We start from the raw sequence: 24,818 nt of genomic DNA, 5'->3' as shown, positions 1-24,818 counted from the left end.
AGTAGTTACCGTAATGGTGCGCGATGCGCAAGGCGGACGTAGCGGTTGTTCGAACACTAGTCAACAGTACAGTTGTCGTTCGTACATTGCATCGGTGGATAGTTTGTTGGTGTGGTTAATTTACGTAGTACGTAGAGCTGTGGAAACCAAAACGCGTAATGCCAGTAATCGACATTAAAGTAGTGATAGTTACGTAGATTGGCTCGTCACGGAAAGAACAACAGATGAATATTTGTGATCGTACGCTGTAACTGAATCGAACAAAATGTGGAGTCCGACGCACGTTCAAGTGACAGGTATGTATACTAGGAACTTGGAAGTAAGTTCCATAAACGTAACGGATAGAAATATGATCTATGCGGCAGGTGGTTTATACTGAATATAAACCAATTAATGCTTACACGTAGACTAGGTTACGTATCCTTCAATGAATGTAGGCAATCGAAACCTTGCAATCTCGTTATAGCTTGTTAGAAATTTATTTACTGAGAAAGTAGATCTTTTACATTGTCTCTTAGAAGAATATAGTATATGTATAATAGTTTTCTAGCGTGGACGATGTGTCTTACTTACCTCGATTTCGATCACGATATTTTTAAATGATTTAATGTGAATCAACTTTCGATGCATTCAATTTTCTTTTCTTTAATGTTTATTTTTGTAAAAGTTTTAAAAAATAAATATCCAAGAAAAATTTTCATCACATTCAAATGCAGTGTCGCGTAACGCGATAGTTAGATTGGGAAGAGGCGGTGAAAACTCAAATACCTTAAAAACACGAACATTGCTTGAATCAAAAAGATAGCGATCTTATATGTGCATTCCTGTATATTTTCATTAATTACGTGCACGAACAGTACAAACTCCACATTCTAGTTTCCTCGGTAGATATAAACATTTTCACTCTAGACGAATATCTGGCATAAAAGTCACAACATTATATTTTGCAATGCGTTCGATCGTTGCCAAAATAAAGATAATGTATTTAAACCGCGCGCGGTCATTTACGACCCACATATTATTCGATGAATCAAATTTCGAAAATTGACTTACTTAATTTGCTTGGTAAAAATTTACACAAATATTGTACAATATCAAATCATTGTCGACGATTATTTTCGATATAATTTTTCGTTTAAAAATATCATCGGATTACTTTTATCGCTAATGTTAATCATAAAAGATTTTTTGCAAGTTGACAAACTTTTAATACTTTCGTTTCAATGCAAAATAGGTAGAGTGTGAAAGCATATGTACTTATGTAGAAGCAGCTGATGTTCCCCTTCTCATTCGTACATGTGTAAGTATTGTATATCCTCTGCTCAGGATCGTATATCTATTATTAAGTACCCTTTTCTTTTTTCTATCCCGATTTTTTTTTTTTTTGATTAAAAACAATAAACAATATTTTAAATTATACTTCTTGCTTTATTATATAAAACTGTTGTCATTTTGAAGAAAAATAAAAGAAAAATTATCATATATATATGTATATGATAATTTATGTGTGTGTGTGTGTGTGTGTGTGTGTGCTAGTTTTTTCGTTTTAATTTAAAGATTCTGTAAAATTAATTACTATGAATAAATCATGGTAGACTTTTTTTATTGATGAGTAAAAAAATATTTTAATCCAATTAATTGGGACTTCGGACCGTTAAGAATGTTCCTTTACGAGCAAACGGTATTTTGATGCAGCTGCTACGCTATGTCTAACCGACACATCTTTTCGCTTCGTTTAATCGGATCGTGGAAACATGTACATAGAGAGAGTTGATTTTCCCATCTGAATCAACTTTATTAGAAATCAAGGGAAATAATATATTTCATTCGATTCGAAAAATGATCATAAAATGATCATGCGTTTTTATGCGTTATCGTGACTAAAGTGAAACATAATAACAAATATTACTCGTAATTATAAATTGTAGATAATATAAATTCAATTTATAAACGTTGTTTCAAAAAAAATTATCATTTCAAAATATGATGTAATAATAGTAATAATAATAAGAAAAAAAAAATTTTATACATTAAATAAGTACATAGGAGTTTTTCTTGATCTTATATCGTGTGTGAAAAAAGATATTGGAGAGAGACTTGAAAAATATAGCGGTGTAACAGTGCGATAGAAGCGCGGTTTCACGGTAAGAATGCAACGAATAATAGGCGAGAACCAATACGGTTTACGGTTTTACCATTATAAAAATGGTGTGTTATTATGTTTCTCAGTTGTGATGCGATTCTTCATAAAATATTATCCGACTATATTCTAACGATTTCATATCCCGGCCGGGATAATACATCTGGCATAATATTTTATCGTTCATAATTAACCATGCGGATACGCCTTTCCCTCTTTATCTCATTTTTCAATAGATAAAGATTTCAATGAAAATTTTTAATTTCGCTATTTAAATAAATTGATAATTCTTTCTTTCTTTTTTTTTTTTTATCATCTATTCCTTTCTTATTTTATAATGTCTCTAATAAAACTTCTTTTTATGTTCACAGTTCAAAGAGCGAAAAATTTGTTAACTAAAGGAAAACATAGTGAGTATATTGATTGATCATTAAAGCAAAGAATAAACCTTATATAATATATTATAATAAAATGTCACTTATATATATCAGATTTCGTAAAACAGCATAATACAATTTTTCATGATGTCAGTAAATTTGTTTCATCAAAGACGATCGTATTTCAAAACAATGAGAAATAAGTTTTTGTTGACATTGCATCATTTGTGTTCCAAATATCGAAGTATGTAAAAACGTTTAGTCATTTATATAAAGCTGAACAACACATATATATATATACAAACTTTATAATATAACGATTCGTATGACTGTTATTTTTTTAAAAACAAAATTATTAATAATCTTAAAAAGACGTGTTCATAATTTCAATTGTTGTTAAACAATTTGATATTATTATTAATATTATTACTATTATTATTATTGTTATTGTTATAATATTATTATTATTATTATTATATATTTCCAAATCTGATATTCAGCCAATGATGGAATGATTAACACTGTCTAGACAATATAAAAGAATTATAAAAATAATTCATGTGAATGATGATTAAACAATTGAAGTCGTTTCTTGCGAGATTTTAACATACGTTGTTTGACTTGTTAATTTAAATTTATGGTCGACACCTACGTTAAATGATTTCCACCCACGTTAAATCATTTAACCTAATAACGCAGAGTCCAACGATTGTTTCGTGACGATCGCGCTCGGGAAAGAAAAATATCAAACGTCTGTGAAGGAGAAAGCCTCGAAGGATGTGGAATGGCACGAAGAATGCGAGTTACTTATACCTGAGCAAGGAAACACTGCGGAAATTGTCCTTACCGCCCTCCATCGTAATTTCTTGGGAGTTGACGAATTTCTTGGCACTATAAGCATACCTCTATCCAGCTTCGATGTTTACGAAAGACCGAGGAACAGATGGTGCGTTGATATTTTGATATTTGTTTTCAACGGTATTTAAAATCATATATTTAATATATTATGATGCTTCAATCATTTTATCATTTCATTTAAAATGATTTAAAATTATTAAAACAATGAATAGAGTATATACTTGTATATACTATTGTATATACTTTTACTAACAGTTTCGTGTACTTTTAGGTATACACTCGGGAGTAAACCAGGCAAAGAAAATACAAAAGAGAGAGGTGAACTCGAAGTAAAAATAGGTTTCATTGTAAAAGCTGGTAGCTTAACTGATTTGAGTCATAAAGAACGTCACAAAAGTTCTCTTGGTCAATTATCCACAGCTGCCCATTCAATAGGTGGAAGTTTACTCAGTATAGGCAGTTTTGAAAAACGTAAAGGTTTAAGAAAATTGGCTAAATCGATTGGAAATCGTGTGAAAGGAAAGAGCAAACATAATTTGGATAAAGGGGATGATTTGGACGAAAAGGAAGAACATAAATTTCGAACTACGCAGCAAGAACCAGGTGAAGCCGATCCTGGTGTTATTAGCGAAGACGAAGATGAATTTACGGTAAATAAAAATTTACTCGATATCATTATCATTTCCATTCTTTATAATAACGTATATATCAATTGTATATTTTAGTTCGACGATTTATCTCATAAGAGTTCAGCATCATCTCTAAATGCTCCAGTAGTTGGCAGTAACAGTAACAGAGTAGGTTCGGTGACATCAATTACTTCCTCCAATAATAATTTTGAAACACATCAACTTCCATCAGTGCCAACGAATTCGGTACCAAATAAACCCCCAAGATTCTCTGTCAGCTCTTCTGCTATTTCCTTATCCAAGGTGGATAATATCAAAGAAGATGAATGGGGTTTAAAGCTTTATGGTAAACAAGTTAATAATAATGTTAAAAGGTAAAATGTGTTGAAAGATTTAAATATGATATTTCGCTGAATAAAAACAATTGTATTAATATGTTTTTTTTTAAATATTTAGATGGGAAAATAAACCAAGTCCGAAAATTATAATAGACGAGCCAAAGGTCGAATCTTGTGAAACATCTGTAAATTCGCCTTCTTCAACTTTAAAACGTCAAGAATCTTTAGAGACTCCGAATCCTGCACCACGTGAACTTTTACAAACAAAGAACAAAATAGAAGATAAATTAGGATCGAATAAAGAGAAGAATGTGAAAGAAGAAAAATTTAAAGAGAAGAAAGAAGACAAATATGGTTGTTGGAGTCCTAAGGATGAAAAACAATTACGAAAAGATAAGAAAAAGGAAAAAGAGAATAAATTCAAGGAATTTAATGACGATAATAATTTATCTTCGGAAAGAATTATCATCGGAGGTGAAGATGCAATTAAAACTACAGCAACAATAAAAAGCCATTTGCCCCATGAAGTTCTGACACAGTTCGAAGGAAAATCAAGAGAGGTAATTATTGCTACATTATGTATCAATAATTTGAAGATGTTAAAATAATATGTAATTAAATTTTTTTTATATAGGATCTCATCGAATTAACGTTACAATTGCAAGCAGAAGTAACAGAAAAGAAAAAACGTCTAACCGATTTGGAAGATTATATAGATGCATTATTATTGCGAGTAATTGAATGTTCACCACGTTTATTGCAAAATCCATATCAATCGCAAAGACGTTTGTCATCACCTGGTCATCAGTAAAATAATTAAATGCTTTTTTGTCCTGATATTTTTAATATTGATTTTGAGGTTAATTACGACATTTGGAGGAATTAGTGATAATTGCACAGTATAATCTGTTCCAATCATTTTATACATGTTTAACTATAACTACTTTGTAGTTGACGCGCTTTAATTTATTTTCAATTAACAGATAGAATTTTTAACTAATTTTTATGTATTTCTAAGTGACGTCGCTTTTAAAAGTGTATAAATTCTTGTTGAATTTTTAATATTTCGTTATTGTTTCAACAAAGAATGCTATTAAGATTAATATTTTAACGGGTAATGAAAAAATATGGTGTTTGTGCCAATTATTGTAAAATAAGAAAAAAAAGTTACAAATGTTCCCCTAGTCTTCCCAAACGTAATTGTTTATCCAAAAAATGTTATTTCCGTCCAAAGTATGATCCAACAAATATAATTACAATATCTGTATTTTTTAATATTTACATGAAAATTTCTTCATACAATATGTATCATATTTTCACAAATATATTTAAAATAAATATTAAACTATTACATATGATATTCTTATTCAATATCATCATTATCATTATAAATCATAATAAATCAATAATTTTGAATTTTTCAAAAATATTTTTATACTATGTATAGCATAGTAATACCATAATAAATGATATAATTGTGTATATGAAATGAATCGATCTAATTATCTACTCATAAGTATCTAAATATCTAATAGGATATATAATAATTATTTGTTATAATATATATATATAAATATTTACACTTACCTATACGATAAAGTAATAACATTTCCTACTGAGACATTTGTATATATATATATATATATATATATATACATAACACAGTAATATTATTACAAACAAGAATACTAACATTCAATGCATTTTTATCCCATATCTCGCAAATACTACAGGAACTAAGTATATTGTCACACATTTTCAATGTCATATTGACATATTTGCTTCATATATCAAAATATATTGTCAAATTGTTATCCTAAAAATATTACAAAACATTATAAAAAGAATATATAACATATATATTTATATATTTTTTTACATTAAAGATTAAAATGCATTATAATAGTTATTATATATAATTATATAATTATATATGAAAGAGAAATGTTAAAAGTGTATTTAATTGACATACTATGTTTCGTCTATGATCATTTACAGATCAAGAATAGATATAAAAAAAAAGACAGAAAATAAAGGAAAGATAGAGATAGGATAAGAATTAATCGTAAGCACCATTTCTTGACTCTCAAAAAGTACATACGAAATACATAGACAAAATAAATGTATGTATTGTTCTTTCGTATTATTATTATATTAAGAATTTGAATGCTATAACCAATGACTTTCCTATATATCATGAACAAGATAACTCTTTAACATTGTGAAAAATTAATTTTAATATTAAAGAGATAGCACTGATAATTCTTAATTCTTTTTTATTTATTTTTCTTTCTTTGTGTTTCATTTATGATAATTTATAATTAATTCATAATTAATGTTAATTCATAATGCTTATAAATTTATTTAATATCGTAATAATCAAAAGATCTATAAATATGATATATGTAAATATGATAATGTAAAAAAATATTTATAAAAAAATTAAAGAAATTATTTTTAAAATTTATTGATTTTATCAACTTTCTTTATTAAATTGAATATAATTGTACTTATTGCTTTAAATTATAGAGGGGTCTGATTTTTTGCACAGTCGGTATTTCAGAACGTAGAACACAAAGGCCTATTAAATGTTAGGTCTATCCTGTACCTCGTCTGTGGTATCGTTCGCTTATGTTTTCATTGCGATCTCTCTAGCAATTTCTTCGTAAAAAAATAACATCTTATTATAGGCTAATAATGACGACTAACATAAGTGACACCAATTTGACGGATTTGAATAGAATATCTGGTAAGTTTTTATATTTTTATTAATATTTCCTTTTTGACACCCGGCCATGTGAGGTTAAATTTCACAAAGTACATTTTATCGAGTATATATGTATGTAACGGTATCTCAAAATTTTTAAGTAATTTCTTTTAACATTTTTACTTTTCACAGGACTACAAGTTTTATAGATTTATGAATAGTAAAAAATCTTAACCTTATCTCGTGCTCCTCGGAAATTTAAACTGAATCTTTTGTAGTCTTTATATATATATATATATGTATATATATATGTATCGTGCAATCGAAAGATATTTTTTATTTTTGCATGTGGATGTAACGAAACGAAGATTAAATTGAATATGGGAAATCTCAACGATTATGAAACGTAATTTACAGCTTCATCCAAGATGGAATCATGTGAAGCAGGACCTTTAGTTTTATACTCAACTGCACAAGCATGGGCAGCTCAGTTTCATCGCAGTCTTATGCCTACCAGGGTATCAGAATCATCCGATGAAGAGGATTTTTCTCAATATCAGTTTGAAGATGACTTGGAGTACCTTAGATCATTGGACCCAAAGGAGTGGAGAGATCAAGATCATTACGCTGTTTTAGGCTTGAAAAAGCTTAGGCACAAAGCAACCGAAGATATTATAAAAAGGGCTTGTACGTAGAGAAAGTTCAAAGTATACTCTGTAAAGGAATGTAGGTGTTATATCGTTCATTGTCTTGCCTGACACAATGATTAACGCGGTTGAGGAGTATTTGATATGTGAATTACAGATAAGCAGAAAATTCTGAAACATCATCCCGATAAGCGCAAGGCCATGGGAGAGGAAATCCGACCAGACGATGATTACTTCACCTGCATAACACGGGCTTGGGAAATTTTAGGGAATCCTGCAAAGCGTCGGAGTTACGACAGTGTGGATCCATATTTTAGCGACGAATTACCGGATGAAAAAGATTGTAAAAATAATTTTTACGCGATTATGGGTAAAGCATTTAAGGAAAATGCTAGATGGTCTGTAAAAAAACCCGTACCGCGTCTAGGTGGATCAGATACACCTAGAGATAAAGTAGAAAAATTTTATTCATTTTGGTATGATTTTGACTCGTGGAGGGAATATTCTTACTTAGACGAAGAAGACAAAGAAAGTGGTCAAGAGTAAGTAATATCTGCCCATGCAATATTTCTATTTTCTTCTTAATATGTTTTTATAATTGATCTTGATCTTTTCTTTTAGCCGAGATATGCGTAAATGGATCGAGAAGAAGAACAAAGCAACTCGTGCGAAACGAAAGAAGGAGGAAATGGCACGTATACGTACATTGGTTGATATGGCTTATAATATCGATCCTAGGATAAAAAAATTCCAGCAGGAAGATAGAGATAAGAAAACAGCAGCGAAAAAAGCGAAGCAAGAAGCGGCAAAAGCAAGACAGCAAGAAGAAGAAAGAATAGCGCGAGATGCAGCGGAAAAGGAACGATTGGAAAGAGAAAAGCGAGAGATCGAGGAGAAAGCAAAACTGGATGCGCTTAAACAAGAAAGAGAAGCGCAAAAGAAAGCACTTCGTAAAGAGAGAAAAGCGTTGAGAGATTTTTGCAAAGCTAACAATTACTTTGCTCAAAATTCGGAAGAGAATATTAAGCATATGGAAAGTGTTGAAAAAATCTGTGAACTTTTTAAATTAGTTCAATTGGAGGAAGCGATGAAGAAATTACAGGCTGAGGGTAGGATAGCATTTCTAAATATTATGGAAGAAACTGAGAAGAAAATAGAAGCAGAACGTAGAGCTGGTGTTATTTCAAATGATATGAGAAACACACCGGAAAAGCAAGTAAAGTCTCACACTGCTCCATGGAATGAAAATGATTTACAACTTTTGATAAAAGCGGTAAATTTATTTCCGGCTGGGACAAATCAACGTTGGGAGGTAGTTGCAAATTTTATCAATCAGCATAGTACATCTTCTACCGGAATTACACGCGATGCGAAAGAAGTTCTCGCAAAAGCTAAAGATCTACAATCGACAGATTTTAGTAGATCTAGTCTAAAAGAGCAAGCAAACAAAAAGGCTTATGATAATTTCATTGCCGAGAAGAAAACAAAAGAATCGATCGAAGATAGAATGCCAGCAGTTACGGAACGTTTAGATCATCCTATTTTGAATGGTATCAATTCTGAACAAAAGAAAGAGTCGCAGCCTTGGACTCCAGCGGAACAGAAACTTTTGGAACAAGCTTTAAAGACTTATCCTACGAGCGTGCCTGATAGATGGGATCAGATAGCTGCATGTATTCCAACTAGGACGAAAAAAGAATGTATGAGAAGGTATAAGGTATGTTTCAGGGAAATATCGTTTGAAGATATATCATTTTTTTTTTCTTCTTTTTCTTTTACATATTAAAATTTATACTATCATTTTGCAGGAGCTGGTCGAACTTGTCAAAGCAAAAAAGGCTGCACAAGTAATGAAATAATATTAGTCTGTCCTTATTATGAAATTTTTTTTAACTTATTAAATTCGAATACAAAGAAATAAGTTTGGAAGACGAATTGAATTTTAGCTTTTTCCGAACGTCGGCTATTGTATATACTTGTGCCTTGTTTTAATTTGTACATGCACCAGTTTGCAACAAGAATTCTAGAAATTTTCTGCTACTTATACGCAAGAAAGCAATTTACCGCACTTAGTGACTGTACATTTATCGCAGATGTTAAATGCATGGAAAATTGTGGTCCCAAGGTTCAAATTGACGCTCCTGAAAATAAATTTTTTTTTCTCTTTTTTTTTTCTTTTTTTTTTTTTTTTTTTCTCTCTCTTGACATAACAACTGTTTTACGATCGAACGATTAAAGTGTCTTGTAAGTAATGTAAAATACGATACTAAAGAGCAATTGCCATTTACGTCAAAGCGTACATACATACTTTATAAATAAAAAATGACCGATATTTCGAAAAATTTCGCGTGTTGTCTTCAATCTCCACTCGAATACACAACTAGGTCGTGAGATGCTTGAAATTCTTATATTTTTAATTTGACACATTTTTTTTTTTTTTTTTTTTTTTTTTGACAACATTAACAACAACAATTTTTCTGTGTTAGTTCCTCTCTATGCAGCGAATACCATCCATGCAGTTCCTTCGTCGTTCTCGCCAGTTTCGTTTTTGCACAATATTCTCGGAACCACATGCACGTATTTAGCATTTCGAATGCATCTGCGCTCAACATTTCGCTTTACCCAACAACCGTTTAGAATTTCAATCAAGTTTTTTGGAAAATCACATCGAAACAAAAGGATCGATCTTTGTAGAGTGAATGTGAGAAGCAAAGTATTGAGCGTAGGTTCATTGTGGATAAATTTTTTTTTTTTTTGTTTGTTTGAAAAAACGGAGGAAAAAAAAAATATGATTATCGTAAAGCGTAAGCCTAGTGGGTAAGTGATTTTTTTTTTTTTTTTTTTTTTAAACTTTTCAATTCGTTTGGCTATGTGCCTTTCGACATTCTTCTTCGAAAGAAATGTAAATACAGTGACCGATGTTTTCACGACGAACACTCGTTCGTTCAACCATTTTACGTGATAAATAAGTACCGTTATTTGGCTCCTTGCGAACGCAAGTGTCGCATTTCTTTTCCCCTATACAAGTATCACCAGGTGCAGAAAGAAACTGGACTCGCACTTTCCAATTTGCACCATGTATTTTTTTTACTTTTTTCTTTTTTTTTTTCTTTTCTTTTCTTTTCTTTTTATTTTTCTCCTTCTTTTTTCGAAGACACGAACAGTATTGTAGCGCGCGATAAAGATGAACATATCGATATTTCTGTAACTGTACTCTATCGTTGCACTTCACGTTATACGTCACGTTTCCATTTCAACGAAGAATTGGAAAATCATTTGGAAAAAATTTGGATAAAATCTTGAAAATCTTGCTACAGATTATCCGTTTTTACGTTATAAACACAGTTTTTCAATGAATCGATTATCGTGCGCTACAAATCATCGAGGATTATTTATCGAAGATAGATAAGGAAGAGAGAAGTATTGTTCGATGAGTAGAAAGCAGAAGAGGAGTAAAAGTGGAAAAAGAAAAAACGGCAGTATATCGTGTGCGTGTCTGTTGGTTGTGCATCTTTTAAGGTTGTGGATCTTAACTCTGTAAAATTCCTAAACGGACTAACGAGAGTCGCTCAAATGCTCAAGTAAGTGGTATACCCGTTTCGTTTCTCGAACGAGATACGTTAGACAGATGGTTAGATCTGGCATGGAAGGACGTTTCCTCGGAAAACGTAAACACGTTTCGATCGATTTTTTTTCGGCACTTAAAACATCGAAATATACAAACAATATCGTTGCGCGTAATTTATATGGAACGAAGCGACAAGAATAATTCAACTTTGAAACAAATTTACGATCACATAAATTCCGTCAAGTTTCATTTTATTTTTGACATTATAATTTGTATCATTGCATTAACCGTTAAATCACATCTAATGGGTAAATCGTATTGTGCGTATTATTTGAATAACGTAATTATATTATTCGTACACGAAACCGGTTAATGCTCAATAGTTGAGTCACCATCTTCGAATATTTGCTTTTTTCAACATCGTTATTTTTTAATTAATCGAAATAATAATAAAAAAAAAATATAATAAAATTGAAGCAAAATCGTGTAATGCTCGGATCGAGAAAGTTTGTCGTACAATGAAAAACTTACTGTCACGAATACGAATGGTTATATAAAGAAAAAAAAAAAAAAAGAAAAGGAGGAAACGCGTTACTCTTGGTTCGTATCGAACATCGATGATCGAGGCGTCTTTGTCGAAAGTGCGTCAAGTATGATGTCTTCGAAAAACCGATGATAACGTCTGCGCGAGCATCGTTTATTACCGTGTCGATATAAGAGGGTCTTAATAAAAATAAACGGTGCAAGTAGCGTGTGTGAGTGCCAAAGCTGTGCCACGAGTTCGCCAGCACGTTTAAACGCGTCGAAGCACAAGATTCGAATAATTCGAATAATCATAGTTTGTGGTCGTGTCTTCGATCTCGTTTCGACTTTTTTTCTCTCTTCTTGTATATAATGTGTACAATCGACGATTCAACAAGGTGGCAAAATAAAAAACGGAATATAATTCGAATGGTTTGCGAAAAATTCTCGGATCTTCGAATGACGATATAAAGCGTATATTTAATCTGTAGGTGCAAAGTGAACGCACGAATCTTGCTCTTCGAACGTTTCACGCGAACGCTGACCGTTTTTCGATCTCATGGTAAAAGATCGTAGATATCGATTACGTGCAGTGTGTGTGTGTATGTGTGTATGTGTGTGTAGTGTTGAGAATAGTGGCACGATGAACGAGTAATACATAGATTTGGGTTCACTGGGCCACAAAGGCTAGCGAGACCGAAGAGGAAGGCATTAAAAAGGACCAGTTTCTCTCGAATTTCGCGTTGCTCGTCTCTCTCTCTCTTTCATTCGGTATAATATGCCATATGCTTCGATGATCTTCAGTCTCGTAACATAGAAAACGTTGGTCTCTCTTTCTCTCTCTCTCTCTCTCTCTCTCTCTCGCTCGCTCGCTCGCTCTCACTCTCTCTCGCTCTAAACGCGTCTATCAAACACTTAAGCGACAACAGTGAATCGCGTGCCGCTATTTAATCCGACATTATGATTTAAAGGTAAGAATTTTTTTTTTTTTCTTTTTTTTTTTCTACGCGTATATTCTACGGATCGGTGTAAACGCCACTTTACAACAGTATAAAAAGATCGCTATAGACAAATACATAATTGTTAAAAAGACGCTGGAAAAAACGAATACGAAAGGTCGACTATAGTATATATAACGCGAGTAGCATCATCCTCAGGACGATTGGTAATATCGTGCGCGACTTGTCGTCGTGGCAGAGATGTCACCTTTACTTTGTTTATTTTCTCTCTCGGTAATTGGATATTGGACGAAGCCGCGCGCGTTATTGCCAAACTATCTCGGCTCCTCACACACACCACGTTACCTATATTACCGTACTTCTAAGAAAATGTCCAAAGAGACGTGTCCGTCGATTGGTTTATTTCCATTTTAAATAGCGTTTTTTTTTTATAGTTTGTTTGGTTCCCTTGTTAACGAAGGGCACGCGTTGGCCGCGGCTCCTCCGAACCTATTCTTATGTCTTACTCGAATGCAGAAGTATGTATATATGATTTTTTACCATTTACTATACATGTATGTATATTCTAAAAAGATCGGCCGTAGATCTTGAGATCTAATTAAAAAAGAAGAAAAACAAAAAAATAAAATAGAAAACAAGAAATTGCGAATCAAGGAGAGGATCATCGAAAAGGGAAAGAAAAAGAAGAGAGAGAAAAAGAAAAAAAGAAACGAAAGAAAACGAGAGATAGCTTTGAAACTCGACAAATGAGAAAGAAACGCAACACGAATAATAATAAAGATCGAAAAGGATGGGTTAACGCGTTTGCGACGAGTCGAAGGAGTGGTGGTAGAACTTGGCTTTGGTATCGAAATAATGGCGAGAAGAGTTCCAGAGAACGTGGTTCTGAGAAATATCATCGATGAAAATTATTGTCCAAGTCGTTTCAAGGTACACGAGAGATTGAACGATTTTGCATTGATCGTTTCGAGTTTCTTCTGGAAAATTTCGCGGCAAGACTCGACGAAACGAAATTTCGCGATTTAGATGATATCGAAAGAGAAGAAAGAAGGATCATACTTTATCCGCGTTATATTCGAAATTTCCTGACCGTTAAGAAAGGTGAACACTTTTTTTTTTTTTTTAGAAAGTTACGCTATAGCGTATTTCCATAAATATATTATTACATACATGCTGACAGCTCGATCCCAAATAATCGAGTGGAAATTGATCGACGGTCTTCGCCGCGTAAAACAGAGATAGTCGGTGGAATATCCGCAGAACCACGTGTCTATTGGATATGTTCCACGTTTTTTTTTCAATTTTCCCTTGGAAATCGAATCCGATACTCGTCGTCGAAGCGTCTCACCCCTCATTTCCTTGTCTCGTGTTTTTTTTTTTTCGCCATTTCGCGAGGAATACGCGAGTGGATACGGTTTCGATAGTCGACGAAGCGACGATCGGATGAAAGGTCGAAGATCACGCGATATTGTTATTTTGTGCGTGGAAGGGAACATCTTTTCATATCGATCCATCGATGGAGAATACGATAGCCCGGTATATTTCTCTTTCGATCAAATGTATCTCTTACACTGCCATTCTCTCTCTCTCTCTCTCTCTCTCTCTCTCTCTCTCTCTCTCTCTCTCTCTCTCTCTCTCTCTCTCTCTCTTTCTCTCTCTCTCTTTCATTCTTCGTCGCACGTACACACGCACACACATAAACACACGCGCGCACGGTTACACGATATATATATATGGGAGTGGAAATAATCGTTAAAAATGACGAATCGGAAAGAGAGGAGAAGGGCAGGGTAAAATGATCGGGAACGAAAGAAAGATCTTGGTATCGATAAACGAAATTCGTGACCGATGAGCGTTTCCAGATTCGGCTCAGAATGATAGGTGATATCGATTCGAAATATGGAACTCGGATTTTCGTAGAAATATCGGCACTAGTGCGTATTTAAATACGTGAGTATGTATATATATATATATATATATATATATGTATATATGTATATATTTAGAAACATTATTCAAACTCGATCGTCCGGCGATCGTTTCAGCTGTCATCTGGATCACGTCACGCTTGATCTTTTGGCAAATCACGCGTGTGTTCACCCTCCGCGTACAAACGAATATCGCAGCATTCGGCCATTCATCCTCCCGCATCGATTATTATATCCGTAACGTAGTATGTACAATTATATATGAATAATGATAATAATAATAATAATAATAATCATAATAATAATCAATAATAATAATAATAATTATAATTAATAATCAATAAGAAAGGTTCGTGTGCGTGCGTGTGTATGTGCGCGCGCGCATTGTGTGTATGTGTCGTATAATATACATGTGTAACGATATATATATATATATATATATATATATATATATATATATATATATATATATATATACTTACATATATATACGTATACATCGTTACAGAATATCGTAGCATACATACTCGTTTCATAATTCGCGGTAATAGTATTTTTTTTGTCTCAGTTGATAAAAGTCTTCTCTGGTCCGAAAGAAGTTACAGATACTTAGGCACTTGTTATCTCATCTAGTAATCCATCGTACGAAGAGCAATAGTGAGTTCAATTTATATCCTAAACAACGGTAATCGAAGGAATAAGTTATTAAGAACGAGAGCAATAAGGATTAATCGTTCGCGACGAGTTTCTCTCATTTCTCGCGTCGTCGTCGTTATGATGGTGTTCGCGCGACGCGCCATATTCTCCTTCGAATCGAAAGGATCGATTTCCTTTCCGAAAAATAATCAATTCCAATCTCCCGATCTACCTTTCTTGGACGCGTGAACGCTGCTCGTTGCTCTCGTTGCTTTTTTTATTGCTTGCGTCCGCGTTCATTTCTTTTCCACAATTATCCCCACCCGACGGTCTCTCGATTCCCTCTTCGTTACACGTAGCGAGAGAAAGGGGATATATGTACGAGATCGCGGTCGCGTTCACTGTTTTGTTTCGCTCTTCGTTCTACTCGCGACGATCGATCCGGGACGAAACTTGTTCTCGTTCGACGAAGGTGAACGAGTTAGGAACACTAGAATCTATCGGCCGATGGACGCGTCGCTAAGACGGCGGCGACTGTTGTTGTTGTTGTTGCTGCTGTTGTTGCTGTTGCTGTTGTTGTTGTTGTTGTTGCTGCTGGATCGACGATGGATCCGAGGTCGTGGTCGCTTGTCCACCACCGCGATAATACGATCGATATTGTCGCGGCTGCCCGGACGATTGTTGCTCTTGCAAAGGTTGATACCCAATTCCCGTCGATTGGCTTGGCTGATAGGACGATGTCCATTGTTGGTCCACTCCCTGCTGTAGTTGATAGGACAACGGTTGCCCGCGACGTTCCTGAAGTAGAAGCTGGTGAGCCGCTCGATCCATCTCTTCGCGCGTCATGTCTAACGCTTCCTGCATCTCTCGCGACGTGTACCTCACAAAATCCGGATCGCAGTACTTGCCCAATCCTTGTTCCACCAGAACCTTGTGTATAATTATATTATTATACACGAGGGAAGGAAATGATGAAGCGAGCCTGTTATATAAGACTAAAAAAGAAAAGAGAAGAGAAAAGGACGAGATGCTTACCCGGCCGACCAGGCTCTCCGCGCTCCCTATCACCTCGAAGTTGGGCTTCCGATCGGCTGGGCTGCCTGGCAAGCTGTGGGACAGGCGCTCTGCGCCGATGCTTCCGTTACTCTCTCCAGCCCAGGAAACTGACGAACGAGGAGAGTCGTGAAGGAATTAAGCTCGTCGCGGTACGCTCTGCCTCTACTAAACTTGATTTGAACAGCGGATTCGAACAGCCATACGGAGCGGTTGCATGGTTAGTTATAGCGTCAAGCGAGTTAAAAAAAAATTTGAGATTAATTCGAACGGGCAGAACGCATGCTTCGAGCGAACAGAGTCATGCGATACACACACCCTTTACCCCGACCATGTCCCATGTCTTGTTGGAGTGTCGGTGATGTATCGCTGGTGCATCGATTGGTCGTGTGTTATCGATGGTGATGGCGTGGTTGGCGTGCGATAAACGAAAGAGGAGATGGCGCGTTGACGTCGATTCGCGATCATTGAACGAGAGAAAAAAAAAAAAAAAAAAAATAATAATAAAAATAAATAAAAATAAAACAAATGGAAATCGAATTCGAACGCGAAGAAATGGGGAGAAAAGAGTGGCTCGGTGCGATAAGTTGGTGCGTATATTAGTCACCTCTGCCGTGGTAAGAGGCCCGATGCGACAGACAGGAGGCGCAGATTCGGTCGTGTCGCGAGTCCACGTCGGCAAGGAATCCGGCTACAGCGATCGCCTGTGTCTGGGCGAGCTTGAGGCCGTTGGCGACGCTGCGCGCGAATCCGGTACTCGCGGACGTGGCCGAGCTGCTCGACTGTCCACCACCACCTGTACCATCCCGCTTTCGAAAACTCGACGGTGCCGACTTGCCGACCAACGGATCGCGTCCACTCTGAACCCGGCATCGAGACCCAGCTACCGCCAACTGCCTCAGCGATCCTCCCCCTCCTCCTCCTCCTCCTCCTATTCCACCTATTCCTCCACCTCCTCCCACTCCTTCGTCTCCCCCTCCACCAATCTTTTCCGAGTTGCTCCAACCGTTGCTCGACATTCCGGAACCTCTTGAGCCAGCCGAACCTCTCGATCCACCGGATTCGCTATACTCGCTCGTCGCCGACGAATCACCGAAGTCCTCGCGATCTATGGCTGCCGGATGGATAGTCGGACGATACCGATTATGTTATTGGGATTGGTCGATCGCTTTCGATCGAACAGAAGAGAAAGAAGAGAGAAAAGAGAAGAGAGAAGAGAGAAGAGAAGAGAAAAGAGAGAAGAGAAGAGAAAAGAGACGAGAGAAGAGAGAGAGAGAGAGAGAGAGAGAGAGAGACAGAGACAGAGAGAGAGAGAGACAGAGACAGAGAGAGAGAGAGAGAGAGGAAATGAATGTGTGTTTACCCGTACCGTGATTACTCCAGACGGCGCAATCGACGCAGCAACCCCTGGTCGCGTAACATCGTATCCCGTTGGAGGACGATCCGAGGCTCGGGCTGCTGGTCGCGGTGGACGTGTTGGTGCACGTGGCGATCGAGGTCGTCGCGCTGGCCGACTTGCCGGATGAGACTTGCGCGGAGTGCAGCAGGGTGCCGGTGCTTGCAGGATCAATGGACTGGGGTGGTAGTGGTGGTAGTGGTGGTGGTGGTGGTGGTGGGTTCCTTCGGGGTGGTGGCGTCGGTGGCGTCAGCTGCCGCTCGATTCCGTCCTGTACACTGGTTCGAGCAGCCGCGACGTGGTCGACGCGCATTGGACGCACCGCGCGACACGGGCAACACCAAAGAACGGGTAAAAACCACTCTCTTAGTTAGTTACTGGCTTTCGACATGCCGGCGAACAACAACCCTCGAGAAACGACTCTTCCGGTCGTGCCGGTTGTGCTCGACGATATCGCGACCGATACGTAGTACGCTTGTACACATGGTACACTCGGTACACGTTACACGTTGAGGCTCTGCCTTACCGGCAGAGAGGCGGTTGGGTAGTGGCGAGATCGTCGAGATCCGGCGGTTGGTTAGTGGTTACGCATGCAAGCGCGCAAGCGAGAAATGCTATTCGATCGAGTAGAACAGAAAAAAGAAAAAAAAAAAAAAAAAAAAAGCAAACTAAACTCGATAACTCCCATATCCCCAACGTCTCTTACCATATTCGTTATTCGGATGAAGGTAATTACCGCTACCTGGACCGCTGAAACGTACAATTCACCGATCACTGAAAACTGTATAAACCGATTCCCATTTTTCCCAGATTTTTCTCTCTACTTTTCCACGCGGTCCGTAAATCTACAAATCTAGTAGCCGCGTATCTCTCTCCTACCGCGTTATCGTTATCAAAATCGTTGTAACACCAACCAAACAAATATTCTTAGCGACTATTCTCTACTTACTCGAGTACTTTGTAGGAAGTGTGGTGATAGGATTGTTGCTGGACGGGATTCCCGAACACGGCCAACGGTCTCAACGGTATGCTCTCCTCGATACCGGTCAGTTTAGGATCGATCCCCATTTGGTTCATCGCGCTGTCGCTCAAACCGCTAAACAGATTTTTTTTTTTTTTTTAATTCAACTTCCAATCATTATCATCCATACTCGATCTCGTTTCATCGTAACGTCTTTACGAAAATTAACTAACCCTGCTACGTTCGGCACCACTTGATGAGATCTCGCGGTTATTTGATTCGAAGGATCGCCACCTCCTCTGTGGAACGACGAGTACGGCACGAAGTCGATGGAATTCGTCGGGGAGGCCTGCAAATTGCCGAATAATGAATATCTCTTATTTTTTTAAAACTTTCGCGATCTTCTTTACCTTGCTCGTCGAGTTCACTTTCAACGATCTGGCCCGATTGAAACTGTGATGCCCTTTCCTCATACTCGACCAAACGCTGCCGAACAACGAATGATTCCTCTGCAAAAGAAAAAGTGTTGAGCAACCGACTTCGTTATTCATTCAACGCATAGTATTCGAGTATGTAAATACCCTGTGCATAGGTTCCGGATTGTCGTCCAAAAGTTCTTCCAAATTTCCGGAAATGGCTCTCTTCAACTCGGGCCCAGCCTCGTGCAACGTTCTTAGACCAGCCTTAAACGAAAATTAACGGCGCGAATGAGGCAAAACTGATTCAAATTTCGATCCAATTCTTATAAACGTTAAATTCACCTGAAGCGTGACGGTATTGTGACACTCTTTGTCGCCGTCCTTCATTTCCTGCTCTTTGCGCTTCTTGAACCTTCTGAAGTAATCTTGGATCAAAAATGTAGCGTAGAATTTACCAACGGTTACCTCGTCGTCGCCTGAAAATCGTCGTTCGATTAATAATTATTCCCAAATGTATCTCGGTTCGAAGAAAGTATTAATGTAATAAAATAAAATACCGCCTGGAGGCGGGACCACTTGGTCCAGAAGCTTGGGACTTGTCCTCTTCCAAATTTTCTTGATCACCGCTCTCAGCTCTGCGTTCGCGTCATCTATATTTCCTTCGGTTTTGATCCTCAACGAGGTTCTCACCACGGCGAACAGCGTCGCGTTGAACAGCACCGTACCGTCGCTGTTCAATGGCATGTTCATCGAGACTAGCCTCTGAAAGGAACGAGGGAATGGATGAGAGAAGAAGAAAGAATAGATCCAGTCTCGCGTTTAAGACGATACAAACTTTGCAAGCGACGCGGTGAGGGCAGAGTTTACCGAAACCCAACGGCGGGGATATCTTTCTGAGAAGAGTGACCACGTCCAGATGCTTGATACGACCTTTGGCGTCGGGGTCGTACTCGGACCACAGACGAATGAACTCGTCCAAATGGTGGGGACCCAGTATGGACCAATCTCTCGTCAAGTAATCGAAATTATCCATGATCACGGCGACGAACAGATTGATGATCTGTAAACGAACGACGTTGGTCAATCGAATTTTCGAATTCGATGTCAACAAGGTATAATAAATAGTACTTACGAGGAACGAGCATAAAACGTAGAAAGATATAAAGTAGGGAAATGCAATGTCGGATCCACAGCCATTTGTGTTAAGCGCTTCGTCGCTGTTCGGATCGCATTTTACTTTACCCGGTTGCACCGAACAGTCCATCATTATTTCCTGCCAAGATTCGCCTGTGCCATGAACCGTTGTTTTTAATCGCAAATCCGTAGATCAAATCTTTACAAGTCTGTTTTAATGAAACACGTACCTGTAGCTGATCGGAACAGGACCAATACAGCTTGGGGGAACGATTGAAAATTGTTGTTCCGATTTATCGACGTCTCGTCGTCGATCGCTATTTTTCCAAATACCTGAAAAATGTTCTCTGTCTCTTTATTTTGCCTCTTTTCATTTTGTTAATTAGTTGTAAAATAATAATAATTTTATTTATTATTATTTTATATAAATAATAATTTTATTATTATTATTTATTTTATTTATTATTATAATTATTTTATTTATTTTACCTGCATGCCTATCACGGCATAAATGAAAAATAGCATTATGATTAACAATGCTACGTAGGGCAGGGCTTGGAAAGATTTGATAAACGTCCACAGAAGGGTTCTTATACCTTCGCCTCTGCTCAACAATTTGACCAGTCGCATCACTCGAAACAAGCGGAAAAAATTGATGGAGATGATGGTGGAGCCGGGCTGAAATCATGAGAGAATGTATAAAAATCTTGTGGTGCGAAAAACAAGATGGAGGACGGTCGAGCGACGTACATTAACCTCCGAGTAAACGATGTCGATGAAACTTCCGAGGACTATGATAAAGTCGAAAACATTCCAAGCGTCCCCGAAATAGTTCTGTAAGAGGGAAATTTTCGTCAGTGGAATCGAGATCGATGAACGAAGAAACGAAGTCGAGTTTCTTACCTTGAATCGAAAGGCCGCCAGTTTAAAGATAAACTCGAGAGCGAAGACCGCGGTGAATATCATATTTAGAACGTCTAACGCTTGAGTGTAGATTTCCGGCTGTCGATAAAACTTCATCGCTAGGGTCACGGTGTTGATCATGATCAGAGTGAAAATGGTGTACTCGAACGGCTGAGATGTGACGAACCACCATACTTTGTACTGTATTCGATGCTTAGGTATGTATCTTCGCACTGGTTTCGCCTTTAACGCAAACTCGATGCAATTCCGCTGTCGAATCAGACGAAAACATTTGTATATCTGTATATCCATATATATATATATATATATATATGTATAACACGTGTAACATATATGTGTAGGTGATACCTGTGACGAGAGCCGGTTCGATTCGGCAAACTAACCTGATTTTTATCGAGCTCGCAGTTTTTGTACTCTTGCTCACCCTCGTTCTGGAAAGTGACAATAACGAAACCAACGAAGATGTTCACCATGAAGAATGCTATGATAATGATGTAAATGATGTAGTACGCGGCCACTATCGGTCGAAAATTATGAATTGGTCCATGATCCTCCTTGTTAGAGTCGATCGAGTAGTCTAGTAATCTGTTGGGAGAGAAAATGCTAAGCGGTGTGCACCGTACTGTAATAATTGTTCTCCACTTGTTCTCTAAATCGCTCCTTTACCAAGCTTTGCACTCTTGCTTTCCATCCCGATCCAAACTTTCCCCTAATTAATTTCGAATCGAACGCGCGATTCCCGTTTTCCAACAATCAACGGAGGAAAATATAACGTATTTCATATGCGACGGAAAAAAAAGGAACTAGATATCTGGTTACTTACGACGGCCAGCCTTCGAACGTCGACACGGTGAAAAGCGTGAGCATCGCTTTCGCAACATCGTCAAAATGGAAACGTTGCTGGCACCAATTTCTCTCCTTCATGATTGGCTTATTGATATTACCGTTCTCGAATTCGAGATACGTACCCCTGAAATTAATAACGAGTAACGAGCGATATTATTGGTTGCCTCGATTCTTTCTTACCATCTGATTGGTAGGAATCGTCGATGTCGTCGTTACTGGAAATCGGACAACGGGGGAAAAAGTAGAAAAAGTTTACGTATATATCGTCGTAGCGACGACACCGAACGATATCCCACGGTTGAGGTTATGTTTTCGAGATAACTTACTGGCATTCCTCCTTGGTCATTTTCGATGCATCGGTACAATAGAAAAATTTTCCCTACACAACATAAAAATTCCATTAATGTGAAGTAGATCGCTATATCAATATAATAGAGGCTTCGCGTTTTTCAAGCTTGCGAAACGTATCGATACTCGTCACTCGTTGCGCGTCACGTTCGTTCGCGCGCGTCTCGCTATACTTTTCGTAATATAGATCGAGAAGAGAATTTCTTCGAACGAGTATCGATCGTTGCGCCGAATACAGCGTATCGTTAATTGGCCATTCTCAAAAGCAAAAGTTATTATTGGCGAAAATAGTAGCAAGTGGTCGAGCAAAGTAAAGGAAAGAACAAAGAGAAATTAAAGAGATGATGGATAAAGAAATAATATACGCATACAGGTATAGATCATTCCGTTGAACGTGCACGATAATATCTATACGTGTAAGATATGTGGGTCGGAGGTGCAGGCTGTATCGTTTGGCCTAGAATCGAGAGTCCAGAAAATCGTTCTCGCAGATTATTCGAACGAACGATCGATGAATAATTTCGTATATACCGCGTCGAGCAATTGAGAACACAAAGCTCGTCGAAGCATCGCGACGTGTCCAATTCATAACCTTTTTTTTTTTCATCTTTATTCGCAGGAATTTTACTCGCGAGCAGACACTCGAATATCGATTATTCGACTAATCGGTTTACATTTTCGACACAAAATCCTACTTAATCTATAATCTTACGAACGATTACTCGATTGTTCCGCATTACGATCTTTTCCTTTTCTTCCTTTCAAAAATAGGTTATGTTCCACATAAGATATTCAGATCAGATTAATACGTATATCATCTTCTTCTTTTTTTTTCTTTTTTTTTTTTTTCTAAGCGAATTACTATACGGCACGAGAAATAATATGAGTTTCATGCATTTTGGCTGGCGATGCTGCTGGTCGGGGCTGCGGTTGGGAAGCTACGTACTCGAATCGTCTACGACCATTTTGCGCATTTAGACTGAGATGCACTGCTCATTCCGGGAACGATATTTATACTCTTCTCGTACGATAGCTAAAAAAAGGATAGGTAAAGAGACTCGTTCGCAAGTGCAACTGAATACGAAAAAGAGAGAGAAAAAAAAAAGGAGATAGAAATTGACAGAATCGAACGGAAGGTGAATGTAAAACTCGTGGCTCTAGTTTTGCGCGTACATGCACTACGATCAAAGCTTCATTCTCACATTTATCAGAGAAACTTGCATGCCTATAATTCGTGTCTCTATCTCTTCCTTTTAGTTTTCTGCGACTCGTAAGCCGATTATCGATCGGTCGAGCGACGGTTAACCGACTATTACTCCCGATCGACGTTTTAACCGACGTTTCAGCCTAGATACGTTGCGGTGAAGCGTTAAATCGTTTAAACAGAGTGTTACCGTGCTCGAGGGTGTTGTTGTATCGCATTCGCATCGTGTTCACGCAACAGATTCTCCGCAAAGGGTAATATTGGCAGCTACGTATCGTCAACTAGGTTGATCGATCAACGTCCCAGTTTCACGTGTTCGACGTTCGCGTCCTTCGATCCTGGCTTCAACGCGGTCGATAACCGATTATCGACCGCGCTCCGCAAAGGGATATATTACTTTGTATGTAACAAGGATCACGTCGGCTATCGAGTTGCCGATATTCTCCTTTGTAGAGTCGAAGAAGAGTCGAGAAAAGAAACAGCCGAATCTCGGTGAATATAAATAAAGTAATTAACGTAGTAATTTCGTTTTGTGTATGTGCATTGCGCATCGCGAAATTCGGGGTTCGAATTAAAAAAAAAAAAAAAGGCAATCTTTCTTACTCGAATTTACCCCGTATTTCGCGAGGGGAAACGAAATATATATTTCCCGGATATAGGTGCGGGTTCCCAAGCTTCCGATTGTAACTCGACCAAGAGCAAACAAACTGTGAACCGAGAGAGAGGGGGGAGGGAAAAAAAAAGAAGAGAAACAAGAGAGAACGAAAAATATAATTCTAATGATGACGGAGTAGAAGAAGAAGAAGAAGAAGAAGAAGAAGAAGAAGAAGTTAGTAGAGGAAGAAGAAGAAGGAGAAGAAGAAAAAAGAAGAAGAAGAAGAAAAGAAAGAAAAGATGTAATTATAGATAGACAAGAAGAGACAAGTTCTCGTTTGCTTAAACTTATTAAACTTTCTAAAGTGGTGGTAAGTTGGCTTTTACCTTAAACAGCTGTACCCCGATAACAGCGAACATGAACTGTAGGAGATAGGTGACCAACATAATGTTGCCAATCGTTTTAATGGCGACAATCACACACTTGACTACGTACTTTTTTTACGCAGTTGGTTGGCAGAGGGCAGGTGAGCAGGGCGTACGAGCACAGCGGGGAACACAGGATCGTGAGATAGACAGACAGAAAGAGAAAACAAAGAAAATACAAAAGTAGCATTAATTCAAGGGGTG

General features: G+C 37.3%; 3 protein-coding genes and 1 long non-coding RNA gene across 13 annotated transcripts in view; 3 read left to right on the top strand and 1 right to left on the bottom strand.

The window, feature by feature from the left end:
- Positions 1–5,609, top strand: LOC413208 (rab11 family-interacting protein 2). Of its 2 annotated transcripts, none has more exons than XM_006568758.3 (7): positions 1–296; positions 2,512–2,550; positions 3,217–3,463; positions 3,647–4,025; positions 4,101–4,378; positions 4,461–4,902; positions 4,977–5,609. In XM_006568758.3, exons 1-7 carry the CDS (start codon positions 266–268, stop codon positions 5,151–5,153), a joined length of 1,593 nt encoding a protein of 530 aa, XP_006568821.1. In that variant the 5' UTR covers positions 1–265; the 3' UTR covers positions 5,154–5,609. The 2 variants fall into 2 exon arrangements, with proteins under 2 accessions (XP_006568821.1, XP_016766472.1); XM_016910983.2 differs by lacking the exon at positions 1–296 and adding an exon at positions 1,282–1,300.
- Positions 5,610–6,884: 1,275 nt separating this feature from the next.
- LOC413209 (dnaJ homolog subfamily C member 2) lies at positions 6,885–11,838 on the top strand. Of its 2 annotated transcripts, XM_396658.6 has the most exons (5): positions 6,885–7,091; positions 7,467–7,736; positions 7,854–8,238; positions 8,318–9,413; positions 9,505–11,838. In XM_396658.6, the coding sequence occupies exons 1-5, from the start codon at positions 7,040–7,042 to the stop codon at positions 9,553–9,555; spliced, it is 1,854 nt and encodes a 617-aa protein (XP_396658.3). In that variant the 5' UTR covers positions 6,885–7,039; the 3' UTR covers positions 9,556–11,838. The 2 variants fall into 2 exon arrangements, with proteins under 2 accessions (XP_396658.3, XP_006568823.2); XM_006568760.3 differs by lacking the exon at positions 6,885–7,091 and having other exon boundaries at positions 7,467–7,775.
- LOC100578899 (muscle calcium channel subunit alpha-1) overlaps positions 10,795–24,818 on the bottom strand; it is a 32,645-nt gene continuing 18,621 nt past the window's right edge. For 2 of the 8 annotated variants that reach the window (XM_026446351.1, XM_026446352.1), the window contains 20 exons: positions 24,576–24,683; positions 22,369–22,421; positions 22,020–22,166; positions 21,580–21,781; positions 21,176–21,445; positions 21,023–21,106; positions 20,762–20,950; positions 20,503–20,605; positions 20,271–20,425; positions 19,974–20,198; positions 19,696–19,900; positions 19,481–19,614; positions 19,301–19,402; positions 19,130–19,228; positions 18,953–19,068; positions 18,708–18,854; positions 17,732–18,099; positions 16,970–17,476; positions 16,345–16,472; positions 10,795–16,239 (listed from right to left, as the gene is read on the bottom strand). In XM_026446351.1, coding sequence (XP_026302136.1) covers positions 15,829–16,239; positions 16,345–16,472; positions 16,970–17,476; positions 17,732–18,099; positions 18,708–18,854; positions 18,953–19,068; positions 19,130–19,228; positions 19,301–19,402; positions 19,481–19,614; positions 19,696–19,900; positions 19,974–20,198; positions 20,271–20,425; positions 20,503–20,605; positions 20,762–20,950; positions 21,023–21,106; positions 21,176–21,445; positions 21,580–21,781; positions 22,020–22,166; positions 22,369–22,421; positions 24,576–24,683 — 3,753 coding nt within the window. In that variant the 3' untranslated portion in view covers positions 10,795–15,828. 8 annotated transcript variants of the gene reach the window in all.
- Positions 22,428–24,368, top strand: LOC107964060. Its single transcript, XR_001702192.2, has 2 exons — positions 22,428–22,763; positions 24,254–24,368. It is a non-coding gene; the product is annotated as an uncharacterized LOC107964060 (long non-coding RNA).

This window comes from Apis mellifera, linkage group LG2, assembly GCF_003254395.2.
Source record: "Apis mellifera strain DH4 linkage group LG2, Amel_HAv3.1, whole genome shotgun sequence".
Lineage (NCBI taxonomy): Eukaryota > Metazoa > Arthropoda > Insecta > Hymenoptera > Apidae > Apis > Apis mellifera.
This window is presented reverse-complemented; position numbering and strand designations above follow the sequence as displayed.